We start from the raw sequence: 26,003 nt of genomic DNA on the forward strand, positions 1-26,003 counted from the left end.
CCCTGTTGATTTGTGCATCATTGTAACAGATCAATTGCAGCGCTTCTTTAACATGTTTAAAAGGGGAAATAACCCTACTATTATAACATGTTTAATTTCACTTCTCAGACTTTCACCATCTGACACTTTCTTAGCCCGTGGCGGGTTTAACGACACACGATTGAACCCACAAAAAGCATGTATTATGGATGATATTGGTCGCGAAAGCCTACGTGTTAAATCGTAAAATATATTTCGATTTAAAGCTTTCGTGACTGCAGGGATTCATCTTCTTGGTTCTTTCGGTAAAGTCACGTAGAAGGGAAGTAATAAAATAATAAAAATAAAACATAATAAAACAATTCTCACGACGTTTCGGCCACAACGCAAGCAGCCGTCCTCAGGTGAAAACCAGGTCCGTCGAGGCGACAGAGTCTGAATGAAACAGCACACGAGCTTGGAGCATATATATAAGCTGGGCGCATTGACAAAGGAATTTGCATATCAAAATGAATTTAGCATATTTATGGGAAATGCAGGAATGTGATTAGTACTGCATATGCATGTGCATTATGCAGGATTAACAGCATCAAAGGGAGCTGCAGTTACTGCTGCTGCTGCAGTTGCTGCTGCTGCTGCAGTTTCTGCTGCTGCAGTTGCTGCTGCTGCTGCAATTGCTGCTGCTGCTGCAGTTGCTGCTGCTGCACTTGCTGCTGCTGCAGTTGCTGCCTTATCCATTTTAATATAACACTATGTATTATTCTACCCACCCTAATGTGTATCACACTGCTATATGTTTACTATACAATTACGAAACCATACATTACTCTGCACACTGCACCATGCCAGTGAGTGGAACGCGGTCTGAAAGTCACCGTAAACGTGAACACAATCAGTTAAGATCCGAAATGGTTTATTACGTCCTTCCAATGATTGCTAAGCCAGAATCCATCTTCTCGGTTGAAATTGTCTCTGTGTTTGTATATGTGGATCGCCTCATGAACGAATCTCTCATGATAGCCAGATGGCTTGCAGAGAACCTCTGTCTTGGAGAAGTCAATGTCATGTGAGCCCACTGAATTGTAACAGTGATCTGCCACGGCTGAGGTGTTTGTCCTACCGTGTTTCAGGTCTGCCTTATGTTCACGGATGCGGTCCGAGACATGTCGTTTGGTTTCTCCAATGTAACTGCTACCACAGAGGCAACTTAGTTTGTAGACGCCAGGGTACTGTATGTCTGGAACCACATCTTTTACAGACGGGACCAGATCACGGATTTTATGTACTGTGTTGAATCGGACCTGGATCTTGTGTTTAATCAGGATTTTGGAGATCTTTTTTGTGACCCCAGCAATGTAGGGTAAGGTGATGGTCTTGAAAGGCTCCTCAACAGGATCCTTCTTGATGGTTGGAGTGATGGCTTTGCGGATTGTGTAGTCGGAGTAAAATATAGCCCACATTAAGGAACTAGTTTAAATGCCTTAAAAATGTTGGTTATAAAGCTGTATTGAACATATGTATACTACATCATGCAAAAGGAATAAGGAATAACCTTAACCTTAATCGCTGTGCTAACTGCATCAACCTTTTCTCTACCTTTTCTCTACACGGAAAACCTGGTTTAAATCCACGGATGGCTGGAGCCCAAAACCTTACCGATGCCGGTACTCGTTGCTTTATTGCTCTGACAAGGCCATTGATTGTGTGGCTCCAGAACCACACTCGGCCACTCTGAAGTGCCGTGCGTTTGCGATGCAGAACACCGCCTACCCAACACCCTGGCACAGTGGCTGGAACAAAAGGGGGGTGGGGGGGGAGTCAGTGACGTTTCATCAGCACCAAGGACAGCGCCCGCACTGCATTGCACCCAACCACTGCCGTGCGGGCAGCAGGAAGCCTTGGGCTGGGAACATGATGGATTTCACCCGCCCCCTCCTCTCTGATATATTTGCAAAATTTATTGGAGGCCACATTGTTCGCGGACGACAGCAAGTGTGTATTTTAATACGTTACGGATGGCCGTGCTAAAAAAAGACCCGGCTAATGTATTGCTTATTTTTTTTACCGAAGGGCAATTTACAATTGCAGTGAAAGCAAAAACCGAAGCTCAAATCGTGGATAATTATTGATGCACGTTTATATAATTAAGGGATTTGTAGAAAATATGCGCCTGATTTATTTAAGTAGGTCAATAGCATGTCGGATTTGGTTGAAAAAAGGCTGTTTCCATGGCAGCAACACAAATAAATCAGTGGACATAATGCACTCCGAGTGCAATGCGTCACGATGGATGATCGGTCGCTCGTGCCAGTCTATACATACGTACACATATACACACGCACACACAAGCGAGCACACGTACAATCATTGCATAATTTTGCATTTCAAATGAACTCACTCTGAGCGGAGCGCTCGGTCTCCTAATTAATAATCGACGGTCGTCCCTCATGCGCACTAGCGCAGGAGGGGCAAGGTCAGGGCTGCAAGGGCAGCAACGGGGCTCCTTCTTTGGCGTGGGAGGAGGGGCAAGGCAGGGGCAAGGCCGGCGGAGCCAGGGGCGCCGATTCATCCACCGTACCCCCTCCCCCCTCCAGCGATGGAGCGCGGCGCGCAGTGGCAGCGCCAACGCCCCGCTCCCGAGAAAACGGCGGAGCCGGCAGCGGCACCATCATCATCCTCGTCGTCATCGTCCTCCTCTTCATCTTCGTCGTCGTCCTCGTCATCGTCGTCCTCGTCCTCCTCGTCCTCCTCCTCATCCTCCCTATCCGGCATCAAGAAATACTGCGTCAACTGCCTGGAGGAAGCGACCGCCCTGCGTCTGCGCTGCGCCGAGTGCGCGGACATGGAGCTCTGCCTCGAGTGCTTCAGCGCCGGAGCTGAGCTGGGCCCGCACCGCCGCTGGCACTCCTACCAGATGGTCCTCCAACAGCCGGCGTGTGGCCCCGGCAGTGGCCGTGCGCCTGAGCTGCAGCAACTACCCAGGGCGACCCCCTGCGTCGCGGCGCTGGCCACGGCACCGGCAGCGTCGGCCGCGACCCCCGCTCCGACCCAGGTTCCAATCTCGGTGGCTCCGACTCAGACGCAGGCTCCGACCCCGGCGGCTCCAACCCACGCGCCGATGTCAGCGGCTTCGGCGGGGGCAGCCGCGCAGACGGCGCCGGAGTCGGCGGAGGAGACGCGACCGGACGAGCCGTTGACCCGGCAGCCCGGGGCGCCTGAGGACATCCCGGCGGGACCTTCTGCCCCGTGGAGTAACTGCGAAGAGCAACTGCTGCTGGAGGCCGTGGAGCAGTATGGCTTCGGTAACTGGGAGGACGTGGCGGCGCACGTGGGCTCCCGCACGGCGGCAGAGGCCACGGAGCACTACCTAGGTCGCTTCGTGTACGGTAACATCGGGAGGGCGTGCATCCCTGCCATCATCCCCAACAGGTAACCGACGTGGAGCGAAACGTCGGACATCATGCCGAACAACACGCGGTATAAACAGAAAAGACATTGAGAGGGCTATACAGCACAACCACAAAAAAGCTACGCATGGGTAACTGCATTAATTCCTCAGGTCCGCGCGCTATGCTGTTTTATTCATCTCTATAACTGTTGTGCTGTTTGCGTCATGTCATCGGACGAAGAATCCATTTAGAACTCTCGCAGTGCAGTGTAACTCTGTGTTCCAGAATAGCCCTCGGAAGTGGCTATGACAAAACTACAGTATGTACAGTACTTTTGATATTCCTTCCAGATCTCTGATCCTCAAATCCGCACACTAGGGGGCAGTGTGTTCACACCTTCCCTGCCCGATACAGAGGTGAGCTGAGATGAAATGCAGAGCCAAATGTTTTATGTTCTTACGTTGCCGTTGCTGGGACCATCTCATTAGGGACCATCTCATTAGAAATCCACTGGAAGGCCCAATATCGAAACAGTTCCCTGTAGGTTGGTCTTGAGATGGCAGTACAGCATTGGATTCTGGAATCTCCCCGTGTACAGAGCATTGAGTGTAGCCTCTTCTTCGTATATGTGAGGTTTTTCTGGGTACTGCAGTTTTCTCCAACGTGACACTCATGGATGTAATTGGCCAAACAATGCTGGACACTCAGTAAAGTTTTACTGGATAAATAAAGGACATTATTAGTTGATTTTACCAAGTCGCGTGGAATGCACCTGATTAAAGATACCGTATTTGAAGATAAACAAGTTGGAGGCTGCATCGTCCTTGGATGGGTGACTATCGTGCACATACATGATGCCATTATTTGTGGGGCTAATTTGTGGGCTGCAGATGGCAGTGCAGAAACATCCATTGTTGTACTGTGCTTTTACTCTTCCAAGTTTGTGCTCCCCACCTTCACTTAACCCACACTGACCAACATTACCAAATAACTTCCGTGACCAGCACAGGGAGGCTCTCATCCAGTAGTGGATTGACAAAAGGGGTTATGCATGTGCATGTAATTAAATTTGATACCACCACATCCTCTGGGCAGTGAGTACAGTATTGAGCACTTGGAGTTGGTGATCCTAACAACAGGCGCTTTGGATGTATTTAAGAGTGACAGACCACACGTGCACGGAGCCCGGCTTGGGCAGCCCTCCACCGTCACCGTGTCTCCTCGAGCTCTCCCCGGCCGAGCGCCAGCAGCTGGGCTACCTGCCCCTGCGCGACGACTTCGAGGTGGAGCACGACCCCGAGGCGGAGGGCCTCATCAGCGGCTTGGCCCTCAGCTACTCGGACGACGAGCTTGACCTGGAGCTGAAGCGCGCCTGTGTGGACATGTACGTCCGCCGCGTGGAGGAGCGGCAGCGGCGCAAGCAGATCGTGCGCGAGTACAACCTCATCGCGGGCTTCCTGGGCAAGGAGCGCGACCGCGGCCCCAAGGGGCGGCCGCCCTCCAAGGAGGAGACGGAGCTGCGCGGGAGAATGCAGCCCTTCTGCCGCTTCCTGCCGGCGCACAAGCTCGACGAGATGATGGAGAGCGGCAGCCGCGAGCGCGGCTTGCGGCTGCGCGTGCGCGAGCTGCAGAGGTACCGCTGCGACGGCATCACCCGTCTCGAGGAGTCGGCCGAGTACGAGGCGGCCAAGCACCGGAGGGAGAAGCGCAAGGCGGGGAGGCCCCCCACGCCGACCACGAGGCAGAGCGGGCGGCCCCCCACGCCCAACACACGCCTCGGTGCCCTCGCGCTCAGGTGGGTCTGCGTGGGGCAGGCGTCAAGGCGGTGGCATTGCCGTTGCGTGTGTGCTTGCACCGCCCGCACACTGGTTAGATTTGCCACACGGAGCAAGGGGGGTCTAAAACCGTAGCAGTGCAGGCAGTGCAACTTCACTCTCGATATCTATGCCATACTGACCAGGCGTCAAAACGGGGACCAATCCTTCGGCAAAATTGTTAAAAATTGATTATTGATGGCACTCTCATTGTTTATGGTGTTTCTGCGAATAATTTACCAATACATTTTTAGACATTAATGCTTATTATCGCTAATTTCCTTTTATACAGTTCGCACAGTTGATCCTTTAGTATCAAACTTCGTAACTATTGAAACTATGTATCCTGTGACACTGTGCCATATGCTTACATAGAGCTCAATGATCAGAGTAAAAGTGCGCTTACAATAGGGCCTGTCTTTAACCTGTGCGATGGAGGATGACAATTTATTTTGCTCCGTGGCCATCCACACAGGAACAAGGAGCAGCCCGACGGCGACGTGCCCACCCTGGAGAGCCTCCCAGGCTTCCAGGAGCTGTCGGAGCAGGAGCGCTTGCTGTGCGGCTCCCTCGGGCTGAGCCCCACGCGCTACGTCACCATCAAGGCCATCCTCATCCGCGACTACCTCCAGAAGCGGCAGGGTATCCCCTCCAAGCCACGCCTGCCCCCCTACCTCGACAAGTCGCACAAGAAGCGCATCCTCAGCTTCCTAACCAAGAGTGGCTGGATTGCCCGAGAGGCGCAATAGAGGATGAAGCCTCTACGGCACCTCCCGATTAGCACGGTTGGCTATGTACGGTGCGAAAGAAGTTCCACATACATACAAGCCCTGTCCCCTGAGTTTACACTTGGAAGAGCGAGCATGTTTAAAAATGCCAAAAAAAATAAAACGCAGTATTATAATAATCTAGCTGAATATTAAGATGCTTAATTTATTCTGAATGAAATGCTGTGGTTAATAAATAAGCACCCAAGAGTATTGAGACTTTGTGAAGTCTCTGTCAATAATTATAATTGAGCACCTTAGCTCAAGGTGTTTCACAGAGTAAAAAAAACCCATAAAAATAGTGATTTAAATGGCAGGAAAGTCCAAGGGCCGAGGAATGAGTGACCGTAACAGAGGGCACATGGGGGTTATGAAATGGTAGGGGAGGGACGGAAAGGAGTGGAGGGGCGAGGGGAGGAAAGAAGAAGAATGGGCAATGGAGAAGAGGTGAGCTTTAAGAGAGGAACAAAAGGAGGTTAAGGTGGAGGCCTGCTTAATATAGAGGGGAAGTTTATTCGAGTGGAGGGGTGCAAGGAGGGAGATACATCATTTTGTTATACTTGCTTTACATGATCATACAATAACAGTAATGTTCAGCCCTTCATCAATCCGCTCCTGAATGAAGGCCTCCATATGCCATTTTAGTCATGGGGGTTGTTTGATCACACTTCACTCTGCTGGTGTTGTGAAGTGTGGTCAGTGATGAAAACAACTAGGATCAATATTTCTCAACAGTCCTTCACTAATATTCCCTAAGTCCTATTCAATGCATTATCCAAAACATTGTCTTGCTTAATTGTTGATGTCACTTAAATTGTCATGGTGTTTTTGCTAATAATTTGCCAATGTCTAGACACGTTATTCTTCCAAGCCTTGACTTGGGTTTTATACCGTACACATTATATTGTAAGTGAATGTGTGACACATTAACGGACTGTAAAAGTATTTCCTCTCGTGTCTTTATAAACTTGTATTATTAATGTGTGCCAGAGATATTGGAGAAGGGCCATGAGAAATGATTACAGAAGTTGCAAGTAGTTGTAGAACTATTGAGTGCAGCTGCACAGGGGCCCGCAGGCAAGAGGGTCCCCAGTTACTGGGTTATGTAGAGGATGGAAATGAACCCTCTCCCATTCCGATGACGTACATGTACAATCATCAGTTTTACTTCCGATTCCCGAAGTAAAATGCCATGCGGAAGGGGGTGTGGCACAGTTTGGTACCAGCTATCATAAAATGCGTTTGTGTCACTGTAGTTCTCTGTGGTGAGTACAATATCTTAAAAAAAAAACAATGGCGCTACGCCTCTAAATAAAATGAACGCTGAACTGCTTGGACGTTCCGTGATTCGGTGGAGAACGGGACACCCATCCTGCAAATTGCAGACGTCTTTGAATGGGAAAGGGTTTAACAGGGGCCTCCATTTTATACCTTGCTCCAGGGCCCATGCCAATCATGCTACGCCTTTGCAAGCAAAAGTGCATCAGGGCTGGAGGAAGCGATTTGAGTGCCACTCATGAGTGACCTGCTCACTTCTTGAACCCACCCCTTCACGTGCTGTGATTTAAGCTTAAGTACTGTGTATCGAAATTGTGAATTGTGGCCATAACAATCATCAATGTGCGTGATTGATGTGTGGCATATATAGAGACTCAAAGATGCACTTTTTTTTGGAAACTTACAAAGTAGGTTATTTTACACGAACTGCCTGTGTTTATTGCACTGTAATGCATCGTTCATGTTTGACTTGATGACAGCACATAAATGTTTTAACAACGAAGCAGCATGTCGTGTTGATTTACTTCTACGAAGTAATATGTTGAGATAGAATTAACCTTTTCTCCATTTTTTTTAGACAATGAATATACTCAAACAAATGCAGCATTCAGTAAGTTTACATTTGTCAATCTAAATGCAATGCATTTCAATACAATGCTTAATTATTTGCTATTCATGTTGTGCTTAATTCATTACAGGTAAACATCTCTCACAACACTGATATATTGTATTGTCAAAATTGTAAAATAATTACAGCACAAAAATAATTAAGTGAGGCATCAGTTTTTTTCATGGATCCATGTATCTTTCATCTTCACACCTCCCTACTGAGGGTCTGTTGAAGAATACTCTTTTGGACGTCCGCCATGATGCCTGTAAAATAGGAATGCTATTATTTTAAAACCACAATACATTCATCATCATCATCCACCATGCTCAATCCACTGCTGGGGCAAGGTCTCCCCAAGTCTGCCATCTCTCACGATCCTACGATGTAATAATCCAACCTAGTACCTACACATGAGTTGATTGGTCAAATAATCCTCCGCCATATGCAACGCACATAAACCATACATTACAATTTAGATTTTAAAAATAATGTATATCAAAGTACATATGAATATGTACACATGGTGGGGCAGTTACATCTAGAGGACTTCATATCTGAAGAGAGTGAGGTCATAATAGGCTGCAGTGCACAGACGGAATGCAGATGGTAATATAAAGAAGGTGAAAATGAAGCCTCCTCATACAGAAAGCTCAGTCATACGCAGAAGATATAACAAAAACAAGTCTGGACTTTAAAAGGGGAAATCTTGGCAGTTGTTGGCCGACTGGGTTGCATCGTATTCTATTTCTAAGGTTTGCTGAGTTCGCGTCTCCCATCTTCTTGCTGTATTTGCCTCCGTGCAGTTTGCCGTTCTCTGTGTGCTCTGTGTGATGTCCCTCTGTGTGTTCCCTCGCTGTGTTGTTTACGCCATTTTCACCTGAGGACGAGCGCTTGTGGTGCGTTCGAAACGTCGTGATCTATTTTAATTTTATTTTTATTTTATTTCTACATACGTGACTTTACCGAAAGAACCAATGAGTAAAGTAATTCCTGCAGTCACGAAAGCTTCAATCCTAGATTTATGGAGCATATGTTTGAGAAAATGAGTGAAATTTGTCAGTATCGTGGAATGAGGAGGAAGAGAATAAGCACTCGCCGATAATGCCACTCGGAGATGCCCCAGCCGCGCTTTCCGTTAACGATGAAGAGGCACAGCCTCTCCACAATGCGAGCCTCCCACTCGAAGCCAATGTAGAACTCCGAGACGTCCTGCACGAGGCACTGCACATTGTACAGCTTCCCACCTGAACAGCAGGGAACATAGCTGAAATGTTACAAACATATCTCAGCCATACATAATGTCGTCGACATCACATTTATCCCACTATTTTTAGACCGAAACAGGAGGATTTCTCCACAACTCTGGCTGTCGCCTGATGATGTTGGTTGTAATTACCGGCGAAACGTCGTGCTCGAATTGTATACTTTGTGTTTTTATTCTCCAATACATCAGGTGTACTGAACTAGTTACGAATCGCCATGTTTTGTTTACGTGGAAACCCTTACTAATTGGCTGTGTCGGGTGGTGGCGGGTTTAACGACACATTTATATTTACGTGATCTAACCCAAAAACATATATTATGGATAATATTGGTCAGCTAGTAAGATAAGCACTTATTACTGTGGTTTTGTTTCAGTTGTGCTGTAAAGCTCTCCGATGTGTTTGGGGGTTGTATAATCGGAAAATGTGTAGCAGAACCCGAAAACACATAGGAGAGCGAATTCTAGCATTTCACTCACACACTGTCTGTATTAAGACGGTGTGAGCCAACTCAGGCACAGTGGTGTGAGAATGGTAGAGCATGGGCCCCTGTCCAATTTCCCCGAAGCCCAGTGCCAGGGTGCTCCTCTGGCCCGTGGACTCCGGTGCAGTTGCACCGCCTGTACATTTGATAACCATCTCACTGGAAGCATAACGAGGACCGCCACCTCCCGTGAGGCTAGATAGGTGCGTTGTAGACCTGCACGGAAGCGGAATCCGTAATCCGAGGGTGGGGTCCCCCCTTCGCCATGGTAGGCCAGATCGAAGTCAGTCCAGTTCACGCTATGCATCTCTCCAACCGGTGTGTACAAGTAGCCCATCTCCAAACTGCAGGTAGGTCAGAGGGCAAAATAACGTCATGAAACACATCGAATATACTCAAATCAAACTTGCTCAATGTATTATACATTGCAATCATCGCTGCCCTACTGACACACTTTGCCCCTTTGCAAGCCAGGTGATGGGTCACCTTGTACCCACAGGGACAGCTGCTACTGTGAGTGCCCTTAACAATGTTAAAGATGAGATGTGATGTAAAGCACACTCGGCGACTCGGGCGCTGTATTAAAACGATTAATTATCTAACAATTACCATTTGAAGCTGCGGTGTTATTAAAACGGCGTAAAAACGTACATGTACACATATACAGTTCTTTGTATATCCACATCTGGATGAGGGTCTCCCCACACCATGAGGGTCACGGTGGTGACCATCATTGGTCTCCAACTTGCTAAAACTCACTACTGGTTGGTGAAGGCAGGGCAGCATATACGTGGGAGCTTTGAGGTGCAGAACATCAATATATTATACCGCACTGCCCTCTGCTACTTACAGCATAGCCCTGTTCATATATGGTGGTCGCCCATCCAAACACTAAACTAAACTATCTTAGTTTCCAAGATCCAGCGCATTCCATGTGATTTGGTTATGGCTGTAATAATGTTAACATGTAGCTTTGTCAGATCAGTTTACTAAAAAAAAAAAGTAAAAAACTAAAATAGAATTGGTTGCAGTCAGGTGGAATGAGTGACTTACACAGAAGTGGTGATGGGCTGAGAAACGACCCCAACGTTAAACTGTGTTCCATCCTCCAGTGTCACCATGTGAAAGGCATAACGATGCAGGTACTTCCACTCGCGCTTCTTGCCTGGGCCAGAAAACAAGGCATTATGGGTGTGTTATGGTTGAGTGTGTGCAAAAGAAAGCAAATATGTAACAATTATATTTCTCAACGATGCCCGCATAAATTCTAATTCGAAAACATTTAGGTGTATAAGTCGATAACTCCGTCTGAGGTTTAGTAAACTCGTCACCATAGGAGTGATCTCTCATGGAGCCCATGATGAGCTTTTGTGGAGCAAAGCCCTCCACGGTGATGGTGCCACGAAGCCACCCAAACTGCTCATAGTGCGTCTGGTGAGACCTGCGAGGGATGGAAGGGCAAAGCACCAAAGTGTTATCATCTTAGGGGCCATCCATAAATGGCGTGACGCACGGGGGGTGGGGTCAGACATTTGTGACGATGTGTGACGAGGGGGAGGTGGGTTTGAGAAATGTGACGTCACATCAAAATGCGCAACTTTAAATAAATGTAGAATTGTTATAACACCACTACAGGAATTGTTATAACAACACTCTTACAACATCAGAGTGCAGCGCCACATTAAATACGCACTACAATGACAATAGTTTAAAGCGATTTGAAGCATATTTTCTTTTCAAAATGGAAATATGATTGGGGGGGGGGGCAGAGCTTTGTGACGTCATATTTGATGGGAGGTCTGACTTTTTGTGACGCCGTGTGACGAGGGGGGGGGGGGTCAAAAATCGTCCAAAATCGCGTGACGTCATTTATGGACGGCACCTTCCTCTACTTGCTGAAAACACTAACGCACAGAAACCAATCACCGTCTTAAAAACCATGAGAGTCCTGACACTGAGAACCTTGGACCGAAGCAGGGGTTCAGTGATCCCTGATTTCATTGTATTCTCAAGTGTCGTGAGTTGATGGTCTCAGCCTCGATCAAGTGACTGCAAATGAAACCAAACTAATAAGAATGATAATTTGGGGGGGGGGGGGGGGGGTGAAGGAATTGGATACATCTATTAACATTACTATAAAAAATGTACAGTGAAAGTTTAGGGGAAATTAAACATATGGACAGATTACGTCACACCTTCCAACTTGCGTTTGATCTCAAAAGTATTGAATTAGTACAGTACAGCAGTGGTTAGGTAGCTGTTTGGGAAAAACCTATTTGCATATTTACAAATACTGTAGTCCTTTTTGTTTAAATTCTGTCTCCAAGTTTTGGCATTCCTTTGATCAGTATGGGCAGTTTTCAAAAGGATAACTCCTTATAAGCAAAGCTACTTTATATTACAGATTCACTTATTTCGGATAATGTTTCGGAGAGTTACAATGTCCCACTGTCACAGAGAGATGGACAGAGCTAACGCATACACTTTCAATCTTAGTTGGAAAGCGGTAAAGAAATTTGAAATTAAGTGGTGCAGCGTATGGCTCACTCCTCGAGGTCTTTGAAGAATGTGCCACTCCATGGCTCGCGAGCGATACCGCGACAGATGAAAGTGGGGTGCAATTCCGTGTCGAAGTCAAAATATGGCAGGGTGCTCTCCCAGACCAGGTCCACGATCACGTTTAATGTGCGATCCTCCCCCCTTAGCCTGAGATGGAAAACAATGCATGACCATCACAAAAAAAGATATAGGCAAGCAATTTATGGCAAGAGGTAACCTTAGTGAAAATCCTGATTGTACAATTTGAGTTGTCAATTCACACTGTGGGAAGAGATAGTCAGTACATATGTATGTTGAACTTTTTTCGCACCGTACATAGCCAACCGCACTAATCGGAGGTGCCATACAGGGCAGGAGTAGAGGGAGACCGAATGAGAGATGGGAAGGACGAGGTGGAATAATATGAGGATATTGTGTGTGACGAGAGAATAGGCACAGAGAAAAGCTACATGTAGAAAACATGAGCAGCCGACCCCATGCAATGATGTGATTTTTGTCTTCAATGAATCGACAGTTTACCTCATCGGTCCATCAAAAAGAAGTTTCCACTTTCTCATTGGTTCCAATGGCTTTATTGTCAAACCTTCTGCGCCAAACGTCATGTCCTCCTCTGCATGCAAGATGGTGTCAGGTAGCTTGGTACTCAATAGGAGCCCTATGTTTGGCAGCTAAACATGGAGAGACACATATTTTCATTGCAAGTGGATCCATTTAAAAGACGCGTAATGTATATGAAGTTATTCCAACATGCATTATTAATCAAATAAATAATTCCGAACCAACTGCTGACCGGCACGGTACTTTTACCAGGGACATATTAGACCTTGAACTTTACCTTCATCATGATAAAGCCGTTTATGACTTTGTTGGGCCGTCGAGCCGTGGCCGCCACAAGATAACATCCTTGCTTATTGGCTGCATTGAAATAAACTGCATCAATGGCCTGAACAAAAGTAAAAAACACAAATCCATCGATTGATAACAGGACAAAAATGTGCATATCAACATACGATAAGCACACACGTGCGTTTTCTGTTGCAAGCAGAGTTGCAATTTAACACGTAGGCTTTCGCAACCAATGTTATTCATAATCAACGTTTTTGGGTTTAAATGGCGAATTGCCCGATGATGCTGGATGCATCATCGGGCAATTCGCCATCTTGTGGCTTCAACACACCGGTGGGCTAAAGCAGTGAACTATTTGTCTTTGTCAACGTGACACATTTTTACTGATTGGCCGTGTCGGGTGGTGCAGAGTTGCAATGTGGCTACATTTCTTTGACAAGGTCAGCGTACCTTAGGGTTGTTCGAGAGTGGCTGTGTACATTCCATCTGGGCAGGCGTGCTTCGTGACCTCCTGCCGTACCCAGCCTGCCCAATTACATTCTGCTCACGTTTGTTTCTCCACTGGAAAGCATCACAGAGCAATATTTTTCATTTGTATGAGAACCTACTCTCACGCTCTAGAAGCACTTTTAAAATTTTCACTTTAACACAAAAATGTATTAGCATGCTTCAACATAACATCAACGACAGACTTTAGCTGTTACAAAGTATGTTTAATTAGTGGTGAGTTTCAAGAACACATTTATTGTCGAGGCCGGCTATTGTGTGCAAAAGATAAAAACGAGATTGATAAAAGGTGCAAGGTACCTGGCGCAGCGTGTATAAGCAGTAGAAGAACGCGTATTTGATGTGATAGAACTTGCCGGGTTGGCTGTAGACCCCAAACAGCTTTTGGGGATCATCACGAAATAGCCACCACACCACCAGCAGCACCGAGGCTGCTCCCAGCAGCAACAGCAACATGGTCACTAGCCAGCGTGCTGAACAGAACACCCGCAAAGATACAGGTGCAGCCCGTTCGTCACTCACGTCCACTGGCGAGGCATCGTTGAAGAGGTAGGAGTAAACTAGATTCTAAGCTTTCGTGGCTGCAGCAATTACTCTTTGTTTCTTTCGGTAAAGTCACGTAAAAATAAATTAAATTAAATAATAGAATACGTTTCGGTTGCAACACAAGCAACCATAGAAAAATGAATGAGAAAACAAACATAGTCAACTTGGAAATATAATGCAATACAACACAGAGAGTCGGACAACACAACAGTCAACACCCTACCTGGTTGATCACGTTCTTCCAAAGATTGCTAAATTTGAGAGAGAGACAAAACATAGACACGGAGACACACAGACAGAACACACAAGCAGAGAGAGAGACTCACACAGAGACAAAGAGAGATACACACACACATAGGCACACAGAAAGACAGCGTCTCTGTGTCGAGGCCTTAAATAGAGAGAGGGGGGTAGGAGTATCCACACTTTACACCTTTACATTGCTACCTGCCAAGTAAACCGCGTGGTGTACACACGTATTGTTGTCGTCCGAAAATAATGCCACTGTTATCATAGACATGCACTTTTAAATCGAGTTTGAAAACTCATTTCTTGAGAACTGCTTTTTGAGTTAAATTTGTTGTCTTTCCCTGAACCTCTAATTAGCAAGGTTGGCTACATACGGGCGAAAGAAGTTCAACATACATACATACATACTGTGTGCTCGCACACAATTGTGGCTGTCGACCGATGCGCTAGTGGAAAACTTTATTTCCCTCACCGATTACCCTTGTAGCTTGATGTTTGAAGTTTGTCAATCGGGACTTAAGTTGGTCCTAAATTTGACTTCCAATTTCTGCTTCTGGGTGGACAGAAGCACGCGTGTTTAAGACACGCAATTGTTTCAACTACTGTGCCGAGAGTTTAAACGAACCGGCGACCTCTGATTTTACACTACAACATCCACACCGGCAGTGCCAATGTGATATCAAATGTATGACATTTTAATTGCTTTAACTCACCCGCAATGTTTGCTACTTGTACTTTGCAAACACCCATGTCTTGATTATGTGCAAACACAGTAAGCACAACAAATTGCTTACCTTCAAATGTAAAGGTGATAAGAAGTTCAGTGTCTTTGGGTGTTCATGTATTGAGACGGTATATACTGCATGCATATACACGTTTTCCGTGTTTATACTCAAGTGCAAGTGTGTTTAGTCACAGTAACTATATATCTGATGAAACTTTGGGAGTGGTAGCCGTTAAAAGTAGTGTCCTGCGTAAGCAAAGTCAAAGTCCAAAGGTTAGTGCCTTTACCAACAAAAAGTTAACCAATGATTTGCTGGAACCAATGTTTTTAAGTTATCTTTCCCCACACAAAATTTGCATTAAATTTAGGTGCATGCAGTTGACAGGCTGTTTTAAAGTATAATATACCATCTAAATGCTTGCTACCAATCAGACACCGAAAGTAAATGGTACAGAAAGTGAATGGCAATTCACAAAGTTCGGTTGCACTTAAAAACGATGGCACATAACATTAACTTCACTGGTTAAGCTTGTTTTTAAACGCAGTTCTGAGCAAAAGGTTTCAACCATCGATTACAAACTATTAGTTTCCGATAGTATGCCTAGTTTTTTTGAGACTGAAAAGTTGTTTGACTCAGTGGAAATCGTTGCAGTCGTCCAATCTCTCAAAAAAAACAAGGCCTAAAATGAATCTAGAAAAACCTATTCCAAATTTGTAACAGCTACACCACGATTGCATCAATTACAAAAATATATATTAATCGGCAAGTTTGATAAGAAATCACACAATCCCGTTATTCAGCAATACTATGTTGTGAAAACTGGAGTAGAGAAATAGACATATGTATTAAAAAAATAACTATCAATAGCAATTAACTGCAGGAAAGGAACAGCCTAATATTGGGCTCTATATAAATTGACCTTATGGCGGGACCCCGGGGTCCCGAATAAAAGGAAGTCAAAATTGTAATTAATACATTAATTTTTGGCGACTCCGTACATCAACGCCGCGACCCGCCTGGCGCAGATCATTCTGTTGTCATGTCATGCCCAAGCGCAGCAGCGAGGACGAATGCGCAGAAGAGCTCAACAAGCGAATGCACTCCATGCTCGGGTATGGGCAGGATCATGAGTGGTATTCAAAGCTGCTTAAATTGCCTACACGACTTAAGTTCTTTATTTGTCATAACGGTATGCATTATACAGTGAAACTGCTCTATCTTCGTAATAGGTTTTTACCCTTTCAACTGGTACAAAAACTGACACATTTATACAAGGGATCATGTTTGCAATAACCACAACACAAGCAGTCAAAATGCAAACAAAAATAATGATATGCACTGTCCTTGAAGTTGATTGGTCCACACCCAAGATAGCTTTTCTTAGAGCCTAGTCTCCATTGCCACTGGTAAATGAGGTCTCATAGTGCTCTATCTTCATTATTATTTGTGACCTACCAATGTCTGCAGCCAGGATCAATCGATGACAATCCTATTACCTGCAGATATTTAACAGATGAGATGCGTTGCACTGTTAATTCAACCTGTTTGATAATTCATACTTCTCTTGTCAGTATGCATCTATGCAGATAGTTTTTTTTTGCGGTTAAGCCATAGCCCCACATACCACTCGTATCAATGCAGATAAGAGGAGCGGTGACCCACTACTCTGTAGAGTAACACTGGTAAAAACGCTTGTTACAATATGAACAGCGCATTGAAAACGCGTACTATTGTATGTACTATTAACATAGTGTTCACAAATCCACAGAGAAACACGATGATTGACAGAGGGGTGTAAATAATTTTTCGATAGTGTATTTAAATAGCTACTGCAGGCAATAATTTTCAGTTTTAAAGGCATAGTTTAACAAGACAACACTTTCCACCATCCTTCAAACCCATTGGTGAAAAAGACCAAAGTCTTTGTTGACTTTATGTTCATGCCAGAGCCAGGGGCTTATGTGACTCCGGGGTCTCGCCATAAGGTTCAAATGAGGGGAAAAACATCATGCAAACGTTTGGAAAACAAATATATCCATTGTAGAGACAAGTGAAAAACACATAGTATGTATGCCTAGGAGAGATAATACTGGTAGGAACCTCCTGGTTACACCAGCCCACAGGGGATTATTGTGTCCGTCCGTCGTGCAGGGAGGGGCTGGGTGGGGAGGGGCTGGATGGGGAGGGTGGGGCTGGGTGGGGGGTGGTAGGGGTGGGGCTGGATGGGGAGGGGCTGGTCACCCCGTGGTGACATTATAAAACTCAACGTTTAACCTACTCACGCCGGCTTGTGCCCGCCCTCACAGTCGGCCGTTGACCCTGGCCATTGACCGAGCAACCCAACGTTCCTACCAGCTCCCTCCGCAGGAATGTGTTGTGTATTGGGAATAATAAAATCAAGATGTAGATGGATAACAGTGCTTTTGGAAATGTTTTACTAAATAATTAAAAGCAGTATATAAATGTTCCTAAAGATATAATCCAACGCATATTACCTGCTAGGACAAGGATTTCAAACATCTATCTTTTATATAAAAAAAAATTGTGGGTTTGTATTCGTGCGCTTGCAAAGGATTTGGCTCAACGGTGGGGTTTACGTAAAATAAAAAGCCAGGTACCACGCCATAAGCCCCGCCGTCAGCAAGTGTTATTCCTTTTTCACATCCGTCAACTTTAAATTAGTTTAATTAACGATTTCATGAGATTTTTGTGCGCTATTTATGACGCGTGCACGCCCATACCAACTCACGCGCCTTTGGTAGGGCGGACGACCCATGCCAAGTTGCACGCCTTTGGTGGGAGGGGGACATTTTATTTCGCGTTAAAAATGCTATACAAATACACTAAACGCTGACGTTAATTCTTCACTGTGTGATGTCCCCCCCACCCCGATGCGTGCAGTTACTACTATAAAGTGGTAGATGCTACCACTATAGGCTGTAGATATTACTGCAGAGCGGCCGAGGAGATCGTGGCTGGGGGGGTCAGGGGTAGCAGCCCAGCCCCAGCCTGCCAAGGTGCCACCTCGGCCGGCTGGACAATCTCGGTGAGTCCGGAGGCTCTACACGGGACTAGGCTTCACCACGCCACTTGTCAGATGAGTACTTTGTGCTATATAGTCAGCATGTACTACTGTAGTGATAGCAGGTACCACCAGTCGGTATGCACTGCTGTAATCATAGCAGGTACCACCAGTCGGTACGCACTGCTGTTAGATTTTGAATAGTTTTGAAATATTCTTTGGCCCGGGCAACACCGGGTATACAAGCTAGTAGATAATATAAATAAAAAGCCAAGTACACAAAGCATGGAGAGGTGCAAGCTTGGATTTACTGGCGGAAAACATGCATTAGAGATCGTAAACATTTAGCTTCATATTTCTATATCGTGGTGGGCTTGGGGCAGGACACATTGCTGTAACGCATGATTGATGGAGGTCAAGAAACAGCAATGACAAGGGAGGGTGCAACACCTGAATGTCCACACTGAGAATTATCATTGAGCAATGAAATAATCTCATGTGCAGTAGATGGACTTTTACGATAAACCATGAGATAGTGACGGTTTGTGAATGTTTTTATCTACACGTGGATAGACCATGGCTGAATAATGTTTTTTGGCATTCTAAACCAATAAAAATACAAGATGCGAATAACCAAAAGGTTGCAATATACTCTAATAAACCCACAAAACGATTGAATGCACAACGTAAAAATTACAACTTTATTGTATAAACAAGGGAACATTTATGTTACGTACAAACAATCCTTGCTGCATCTAAACAATTGCATCAATGTATTATTTTCCAAGAATATTATGAAACTGTTTCTATGAACGCTTGACATGATAAACATGAAGAGCTCATGGAGAGCTATACTCGCTCCAGGGCCTCCAACATGATGATACTGTTTCCTCTAATCACCTGTTGAAAAAAAAATACAGAGCTCAATTAATGTCAGAAAGTGATTCTTCTGTAACCAAACATTACTTTTTTTATTCACAATTGCGTAAGGTATATTAAGTGGCAAAAAATTTAAATTCATTTTAAAACTGACCAAGGTAAAACACAGATGCTTTATATAAAAACACAGCTCTACCATGGTACTTTTAAATATACACTGCTTCAATGGCAAATGTCGCCATAGAACATTTTATTTCTAGCACTACAGCTTCACTCTCAGCTATAGAAACAAACGCAAACAAGCTAAAGTATTACAAAAATATGACTCATTAAATGATTGAAAACGTTTCTGCAAAAACGTACTGATATTCTGGCTTATCTGGGCACTATCAAATTAAATCTTGTACCCCAAAAATCTACGTATAATTTGCACGGAGACTAGAATCCCACTCCTCCATAATTACTGTCTTACTTTCCCTCGATGATAGAGTAGGTTGTCACTCTTCATAATCATTTATTTCTTTAGATAGTCGGTGCGTTCTAAGTAGCAATGGTCAATTCAATGCAGTGACCCTTCCCAAACACCCGACCACCGTGAAGTTTGACAAAATCGAAGTTGCAAGTTAACAAGCACCGAGCAGTGGGCGCCACTGTGGCAAAATGTTAACTACCTCGCCTGGTACACAGGTCATGGATTCGATCCCGACACTGACACCTATATATTTGGCGTTTGCATGTTATCCCCATGGTCGCGTGGATTTTTCTCTGGGACCTCCTGTTTTTCCTTACACATTTATAACGATCAATTTTGAGTATTTGGCTATCATGTGTGGCCAGGTCATCTCCGAAAAAGTCCTATACAGTATAGCTCAGTGGGCCTGACCTGGTAAATAAAAAATAGTATAGCTTAGATTGATAAAGGCTGATTATTCTGATTAAAATTGCATGAAAGCACGATGCCAGTGGCTGCTCACTCACCACCATGCCAACATCGTTCTGCACGCCGCCCTGACACAGCTCAAAGCACTCGTCCATCACCAGGTTCATGAAAGGATCGAATCCGCGTAGGATGCCCGTTACCGTCCGCGACCCGTTCAACTTCACTGCAAGGCAACAATCAAGTTAATCAGAGGCCATGAATTCGCAAAATTTCTGTAAACATAATGTAATCACTAGAGTCGACAAAGCTCCAGAGTATAAAATAAAACAAATCAAAAGCACTTAAGCGCGATACAGTGTTTGGTCAAATAATCTTAATTATGATACGCTTGACATTTTTCATGCCCGGCAAAAAAACGTCGCCAATTACTTACGGCTCAGCTTCTTGTCCATGAACCTAAAGCCAAGAAAGACACAAGGAGGCGCACACATTAGGGACGAACATACACATGCGGCCCCGTTCATTCATTCACTCACGCATGAAGCCAGCAGCAGGCTGGCGACACTAACAACCAAGTCGTGCTCGGCGCATACATCGAAGCAATTTACGGCCGTAGTCCATTCCTGCGTAAACTAAACACGGTAATTAACAACAAATAAAGCACCGCACGCGACACAGACAATTGTTAATGGCGAGTGATAGGCCGCAACCAGCGCCTCGCCTAAGCCCACGCAGGCCGCAGCGCTCATTCCCGCGCACAAACTCCCCGCCAGCGCTGACCGCGCGTTGGCTTGCCGTGGGACCGCGTGACCGCCTGCTTACTTCTTGAGCTCGGGGGGATGCGCCTTGCTCATGGTGGACGCGGTCTTTCACTCGATTCGAGTCGTGAAATGAAAGTCGCGAAGCGTCTGAGGGACCCACGGGGTAAGAGGCGAGAGGAGGCCGCGGAGTGTGGCCGCCACTACGTGACGCACTTCCGCTCGGGATCACGTGACGTGCACAGCCCCGCCCCCCGCGCTCTCAAGCCCCGCCCCCCGCGCTCTCAAGCCCCGCCCCCCACGCTCCCAAGCCCCGCCCCCCGCGATCTCAAGCCCCGCCCCCGCGCCCCGCCCTTCCCAAGCCCCGCCCCCCCGCGCTCCCAAGCCCCGCCCCCGCCAAGCCCCGCCCCGCCCCTTGTGCCTCCCACGAAAACTTAAAGTTCTTGAGCCCCTAAATTTCGATTTAAAGCTTTCGTGACTGCAGGGATTCATCTTCTTGGTTCTTTCGGTAAAGTCGCGTAGAATGGAAATAATAAAATAATAAAAATAAAATATTATAAAATAATAAAAATAAAATATAATAAAATAGTTCTCACGACGTTTCGGCCACAACGCAAGCAGCCGTCCTCAGGTGGAGAACAGGTCTGTCGATAAGACAGAGTCTGAATGACACACCCCAGGCTTGGTGCGTCTATTTAAGCTGCTGGGATGGAGGGGGGAGAGCGCCTTGACAAAATAATTTGCATATCAAGAGGAATTTAGCATATTCATAGGAAATGCAGATATGCGATTAGTACTACTTGTGAAATGCGTAGGAGATTTGGCGGGGGGTTTAAAGTCATATTATGCCCGTGCATTATGCACGAGCCCCGTTCGTAAGTCGGAACAATAACGTCGTCTTTAAAGGCACGCACGGTCAGTGTAACAATAGTGTACAAGTTGCAGAAAAATGGGACGCATTAAATACACAAATCAGAAAACATGTTCGTTTGCATGCGATACTGTAATATACTGTATAGTAAATAGAAGCAAAATAAAGTAACAGAGAAATAAATCTAGTTTTATTTTCACTTACCTCGAGTCCTGATGATGATGACTGTGTGTGTATACAATTGTGGGGACAATTGCATACAAACACACTAACGATCTCCCCGTATAGCCTGGCCCACCGGCACGCCCGGCCACCTTTGACTCCCCAGTGGCGATGTTTGTACATCGCGGTTGAGTCGACCTAGGGGAGGCCCAGAACTGGATCAGATAATCATCACCGGTGTTGGATATGAGCAGGAATCGAACTAGGCTTAGGTTCCCCCATTTGTCTGCTGTGGTGATTACAAATGCCATGAGGGGAATGGTCAATCTAAATTGTCTCTCCCACCACGGCACTACCCACCACAGCGTTGCCATCCAGCACCACGGGAAGATAGGGGGGTTGTTTTTGCCGGCTCCCCAAACACACTTTCACACACACTCCTAGCAGGCTGCTGTGACTCAACACAACTTGTTGACGATCACTCCGCTTAACAGTAGTTCCGCGGTTCTTTTCAAAAGTGCGAGTTCTGTTGATGTAAAAAAAAATCTGTGCGGATATTCATAAGTCGAGGATTATCTGTATATGTAGCATGTGAACATTAAACAGCAATGTGGCTCCTGTCAGGGAAATGTAAAAGTTGCATCACTGGTTCAGGGAACCCAAGGTGTCTTCTGAACAGGATACAATTTTTGGTCACGAAGTAAATGTAAGAGATTTAATCTCTTAACTTGCATTGTACAATGTATGAATAATGTATTACTGTATATTAATAAATCAATTATATAGTAATTAGATTTTCTAAAGTTTATTATTTTTTTCTGAATGAGCTACATTTTCATGTTGATTTTCATAATCAAGAGCCAACACTGCTACATGCTAGGAAATGGCAAACACAGGTCTTTCCTTAATTGTAGAATAGTGACAAGAAAATGTTAAATAAATTCACATTCTCCTTTATTGACAAGTGTAATCTGCATTTTCAATCATCACATAGGTCAATAAAATATAATAGCTGTCAGGGCCCAAGTCATTAACATTAGACTTAACACAATAAACCACACACAGTATCCAAAAAAACATATGTAAAAAGATGTTGCAAAAGCTGTTGACAAGTCAGCTCATATTTAGGTTAAATTATTTCTTTGTACATGCACCAATAGCCTGAGTGCAAACCACCCTCACTACCCTAGCAATGTCATACAAGATTTCAGATTTAATATCTTCCCTCCAGACAGCAAGTTCACCGACTGCTCTTCCTCCACATTTTCATCTGGTGAGGACAGTTACTGTGGCAAGGACGATAGAGTGTCGTGCAATCGACGAGTCGCACTGGGGATGAGATCGTGGTGTTCATCTGCACAAGAGCGCACACACGACTCCAGCTGCTGTTTTACGACTTGCTCCTTGGTCCCCGAGTCAAACAAGTCCTTGGCCTTGTCATTGCAGCTCATTGCACAGCGCTGCAAGCGGTTCTGAACACAGGAATATAGAAAATATTTGTGTGAATGATACAAAAATCAAACCAATGCAGGATGCACATAAAAGGCTGATTGGACAAATGGTCAGGAAACAAGAGCAAACCTGAAATCTTTCCAGTTCATTGGTGACAATACTCTGGGCCTGCACCAGAGGAGCATGGCATCTCTCGATACAATGGTGTACAGACGACATTGACGCTGCGCTGTTTTCACAGCACTCTGCACTGCAGCGGAACATGCGTGCCTGGAGAACAGCACACAGAAACATATCAAATATTCCATACTCTTAGAAATCTTAGCGGTAATAAGACACTGCAATCGGTAAAATCAACCTATAAGCACCTATTTGCCGACACCTCTAGCATAGTGCACATGTAAACGTCCCCAACCTAGTTGCTGTAGCTTCTGTACAGGAAAACAGTGCAAGTGTATGGTTTATACTTTGGTATGGTTTACCTGCATCTTACGGATGTGTTCCCTCTCCAGCTTGTCCACCATGCCACTCACGGCATCCTGCACCTTCGTCTGCGCTGCCTCCACGCCGTCCATGTTCAGAGTCTGATCCTGCAGCCAGCAGGTCAATGCAAGGTGTCTTCCAACATCATCATTCATACATTGTGTATCCACTGCTGGTTAAAAGTCTCTGCATATCTCCATTCACATCCCGCAAGCTTCTAAAATGCCACAATATACCTCACTCCTGAAGATATATCATCGTTCTACCTCTAGTAGTTGTACTTGTTGGGTACATTTTCTTTCCATCTGTCACCAGTCTCAGTCCATTGGCCATAATCACGTCTTTTGATGTGTCCTGCCCAAGCCCACTTACTTCTCTACAGTCGATGTCTCTGATTTTGCATTTGTTCCGCTGATCCACAGATTCCTTTATTTAAGTACAATTACAAGCATTCATCGAATGAAACACTATAAATTCGCCAAAGTAAAACACTCATTAACTAAAGTTGCCAAACAATACAATGCAGGACCCTCCTGAAAAAGTATTGCAACTTCATTAGCTTTCATGTGTAAACAGTACTACAGTATTATTAATCTCTATATGCTCAATACACTTTTCACCTTTTGTTTCCTATAATTTGCAAGTTCTTGAGATTATAATGACTATATGGATTTGCATGCCACAGCCCTGTTTCCAATCCATTTGCAGGACGAGGCAAATAAGGGATCTGGGTTGTAGGCATTATTTGACCACAAGCTAGTCAGTACGGGTTGGTGAAGGCGAAGAGCACAGACGTGGAGGCATAGAAGTACAGAACAGTGATTTTGTCCTGCATTGCCATCTGACTTTACAACTCGTGGCCTGCAGCTCCAAGACAAGCTGTTTGTGCATTGTGGTCACCCATTCAAGCACGAACTAGGCTTAGGTTGTCATCCACGGGGTCAGACACAATCAAGATTATTACTGGCGAGTTGATTAATTGCCGTAGTATTGTAATTCTCATGAGAAATATCGTACTAACATTAAATGCAATACATTTCTATTTTAGCCGCTTGCACATACGACACCAACACCACCAAGGGTTAGCCATTTACAGTTGATATAAAACAGTCAAAGCCATAAAATCATTAACATGCGATGTCATCACCTTTAATTAGATTTACCCAGTGTTGCAAACTCTTATACAGAATCCTTAATACCGTTTCTGGAAGCCAAAACGGAAGCAGAAGCGGTATTGTCCTTGTCCCAGACAGTATTGGTGGGCAGAAGTTTTGACAAATTGCTGTCGTTAGGAAAACCCAAAAAGTCGCTCCCGAAATCTATCGACACAATTAAAAACACATTGGTCAATAACACCACTGCCTTAAAAGTAAAACACATCTATAAAATAGGCGACGTTTCGGACAACGGCACTTCTTCATAGCAACTACTTTGTGAACGACAACAATTGTCTTTCAAACACCCTGTGTGAGCTTCTCGCAATTCGCGCTAGCAACCAATTGCTTCGAACAACACAATCATCTTAAACAGCTCACGTCGCTTACGCGTTGACTGCCAAGAGCTCACAGCGGCCGCCTCGGCCACGCAGGACAGCGAGTGCAGCGGGCACGCCACGCGACCGGCGACCTCTACCACAACACGTGGACACCTCTACCACAACACGTGGGGCCCAGGCGAGAAGTGGTGACCCCCAGCAGAGTCCCCCCACCTTACCGCACCCCCCATTAAATACTTCCGGGGGACCCCCCGACGTCACATCCTGTAAGGTTTCGGTAAAACGGTCCTTCTGTCTTAATTTTGGAGCTTTCGTGACTGCAAGAATTATTCTTTGGTTCTTTCGGTTAAGTCACGTCTAAAGATAAAATTATAAATTAAAATAATAGCATATTACGACGTTTCGATTGCAACACAAGCAATCATCATCAGGCATAAAAGAAATAGCAACAAAAAATCTAACTAGAAAACTGTATGTCTGTCTATAGTTTTCTAGTTATATTTTTGTTGCTATTTCTTTTATGCCTAATGATGATTGCTTGTGTTGCAATCGAAACGTCGTAATATGCTATTATTTTAATTTATAATTTTATCTTTAGACGTGACAACCGAAAGAACCAAAGAATAGGTCCTTCTGTCATTAGTTTGGGGCCGTCCATAAATGACGTCACGCACCTAGGAAGAGGGGGGGGGTCAGATATTTGTGACGATACTCTTTGGTTTTTTCGGAAAGTCACGTAGGTAAAACAATAAAATAAAATAAATGAAAACTAAAATTTCATTTATTTTATTGTTTTACCTACAACAATAAAATAAATGAAAACTAAATTTTCATTTCTTTTATTGATTGTTTTACCTACAACAATCAATAAAATAAATGAAAACTAAAATTTCATTTATTTTATTGATTGTTTTACCTACAACAATCAATAAAATAAATGAAAACTAAAATTTCATTTATTTTATTGATTGTTTTACCTACGTGAC

At 44.9% G+C, this 26,003-nt stretch overlaps 4 protein-coding genes across 7 annotated transcripts; 1 reads left to right on the forward strand and 3 right to left on the reverse strand.

Moving 5' to 3' along the window:
* Positions 1 to 1,871: 1,871 nt before the first annotated feature.
* TADA2B (transcriptional adaptor 2B) lies at positions 1,872 to 7,729 on the forward strand. Its single transcript, XM_061553066.1, has 3 exons — positions 1,872 to 3,408; positions 4,528 to 5,163; positions 5,658 to 7,729. The coding sequence occupies exons 1-3, from the start codon at positions 2,576 to 2,578 to the stop codon at positions 5,929 to 5,931; spliced, it is 1,743 nt and encodes a 580-aa protein (XP_061409050.1). The 5' UTR covers positions 1,872 to 2,575; the 3' UTR covers positions 5,932 to 7,729.
* Positions 6,443 to 15,233, reverse strand: LOC133343445 (uncharacterized). Of its 2 annotated transcripts, none has more exons than XM_061553067.1 (11): positions 15,085 to 15,233; positions 13,796 to 13,968; positions 13,439 to 13,549; positions 12,978 to 13,085; positions 12,662 to 12,810; positions 12,131 to 12,289; positions 10,915 to 11,024; positions 10,637 to 10,748; positions 9,800 to 9,927; positions 8,934 to 9,081; positions 6,443 to 8,100 (listed from the first exon to the last, which is right to left on the reverse strand). In XM_061553067.1, exons 2-11 carry the CDS (start codon positions 13,949 to 13,951, stop codon positions 8,052 to 8,054), a joined length of 1,230 nt encoding a protein of 409 aa, XP_061409051.1. In that variant the 5' UTR covers positions 13,952 to 13,968; positions 15,085 to 15,233; the 3' UTR covers positions 6,443 to 8,051. The 2 variants fall into 2 exon arrangements, with proteins under 2 accessions (XP_061409051.1, XP_061409052.1); XM_061553068.1 differs by lacking the exon at positions 15,085 to 15,233 and adding an exon at positions 14,265 to 14,402.
* Positions 15,234 to 18,717: 3,484 nt separating this feature from the next.
* Positions 18,718 to 20,792, reverse strand: SNRPG (small nuclear ribonucleoprotein polypeptide G). The gene is made up of 4 exons (XM_061552646.1): positions 20,619 to 20,792; positions 20,230 to 20,252; positions 19,895 to 20,019; positions 18,718 to 18,937 (listed from the first exon to the last, which is right to left on the reverse strand). The coding sequence occupies exons 1-4, from the start codon at positions 20,648 to 20,650 to the stop codon at positions 18,887 to 18,889; spliced, it is 231 nt and encodes a 76-aa protein (XP_061408630.1). The 5' UTR covers positions 20,651 to 20,792; the 3' UTR covers positions 18,718 to 18,886.
* Positions 20,793 to 22,524: 1,732 nt separating this feature from the next.
* Positions 22,525 to 25,225, reverse strand: FAM136A (family with sequence similarity 136 member A). Of its 3 annotated transcripts, none has more exons than XM_061552647.1 (4): positions 25,067 to 25,225; positions 23,522 to 23,629; positions 23,169 to 23,309; positions 22,525 to 23,059 (listed from the first exon to the last, which is right to left on the reverse strand). In XM_061552647.1, the coding sequence occupies exons 2-4, from the start codon at positions 23,612 to 23,614 to the stop codon at positions 22,871 to 22,873; spliced, it is 423 nt and encodes a 140-aa protein (XP_061408631.1). In that variant the 5' UTR covers positions 23,615 to 23,629; positions 25,067 to 25,225; the 3' UTR covers positions 22,525 to 22,870. The 3 variants fall into 3 exon arrangements, with proteins under 3 accessions (XP_061408631.1, XP_061408632.1, XP_061408633.1); XM_061552648.1 differs by having other exon boundaries at positions 25,058 to 25,210; XM_061552649.1 differs by lacking the exon at positions 25,067 to 25,225 and adding an exon at positions 24,722 to 25,014.
* Positions 25,226 to 26,003: the final 778 nt, after the last annotated feature.

This window comes from Lethenteron reissneri, chromosome 17 (genome assembly GCF_015708825.2).
Source record: "Lethenteron reissneri isolate LAM-NWPU_2019-01 chromosome 17, ASM1570882v1, whole genome shotgun sequence".
Classification (NCBI taxonomy): Eukaryota; Metazoa; Chordata; class Hyperoartia; order Petromyzontiformes; family Petromyzontidae; genus Lethenteron; species Lethenteron reissneri.

Coding starts and splice junctions, on each gene's coding strand:
- LOC133343445 (XM_061553067.1), bottom strand. CDS start 13,951: ATGTTGCTGTTGCTGCTGGGAGCAGCCTCGGTGCTGCTGGTGGTGTGG. Junction 10,749..10,914: donor CATGAGAGATCACTCCTATG/GTGACGAGTTTA, acceptor TTTCTGGCCCAG/GCAAGAAGCGCGAGTGGAAG. Junction 9,928..10,636: donor CAGCCCATCACCACTTCTGT/GTAAGTCACTCA, acceptor ACCTACCTGCAG/TTTGGAGATGGGCTACTTGT.
- FAM136A (XM_061552647.1), bottom strand. CDS start 23,614: ATGGACGGCGTGGAGGCAGCGCAGACGAAGGTGCAGGATGCCGTGAGT. Junction 23,310..23,521: donor AACACATCCGTAAGATGCAG/GTAAACCATACC, acceptor GCTGTTCTCCAG/GCACGCATGTTCCGCTGCAG. Junction 23,060..23,168: donor ATGAACTGGAAAGATTTCAG/GTTTGCTCTTGT, acceptor TCCTGTGTTCAG/AACCGCTTGCAGCGCTGTGC.
- SNRPG (XM_061552646.1), bottom strand. CDS start 20,650: ATGAGCAAGGCGCATCCCCCCGAGCTCAAGAA. Junction 20,253..20,618: donor CATCCCCCCGAGCTCAAGAA/GTAAGCAGGCGG, acceptor TCTTGGCTTTAG/GTTCATGGACAAGAAGCTGA. Junction 20,020..20,229: donor CATGGACAAGAAGCTGAGCC/GTAAGTAATTGG, acceptor GTTGCCTTGCAG/TGAAGTTGAACGGGTCGCGG.
- TADA2B (XM_061553066.1), top strand. CDS start 2,576: ATGGAGCGCGGCGCGCAGTGGCAGCGCCAACGCCCCGCTCCCGAGAAA. Junction 3,409..4,527: donor CCTGCCATCATCCCCAACAG/GTAACCGACGTG, acceptor GATGTATTTAAG/AGTGACAGACCACACGTGCA. Junction 5,164..5,657: donor CTCGGTGCCCTCGCGCTCAG/GTGGGTCTGCGT, acceptor CCATCCACACAG/GAACAAGGAGCAGCCCGACG.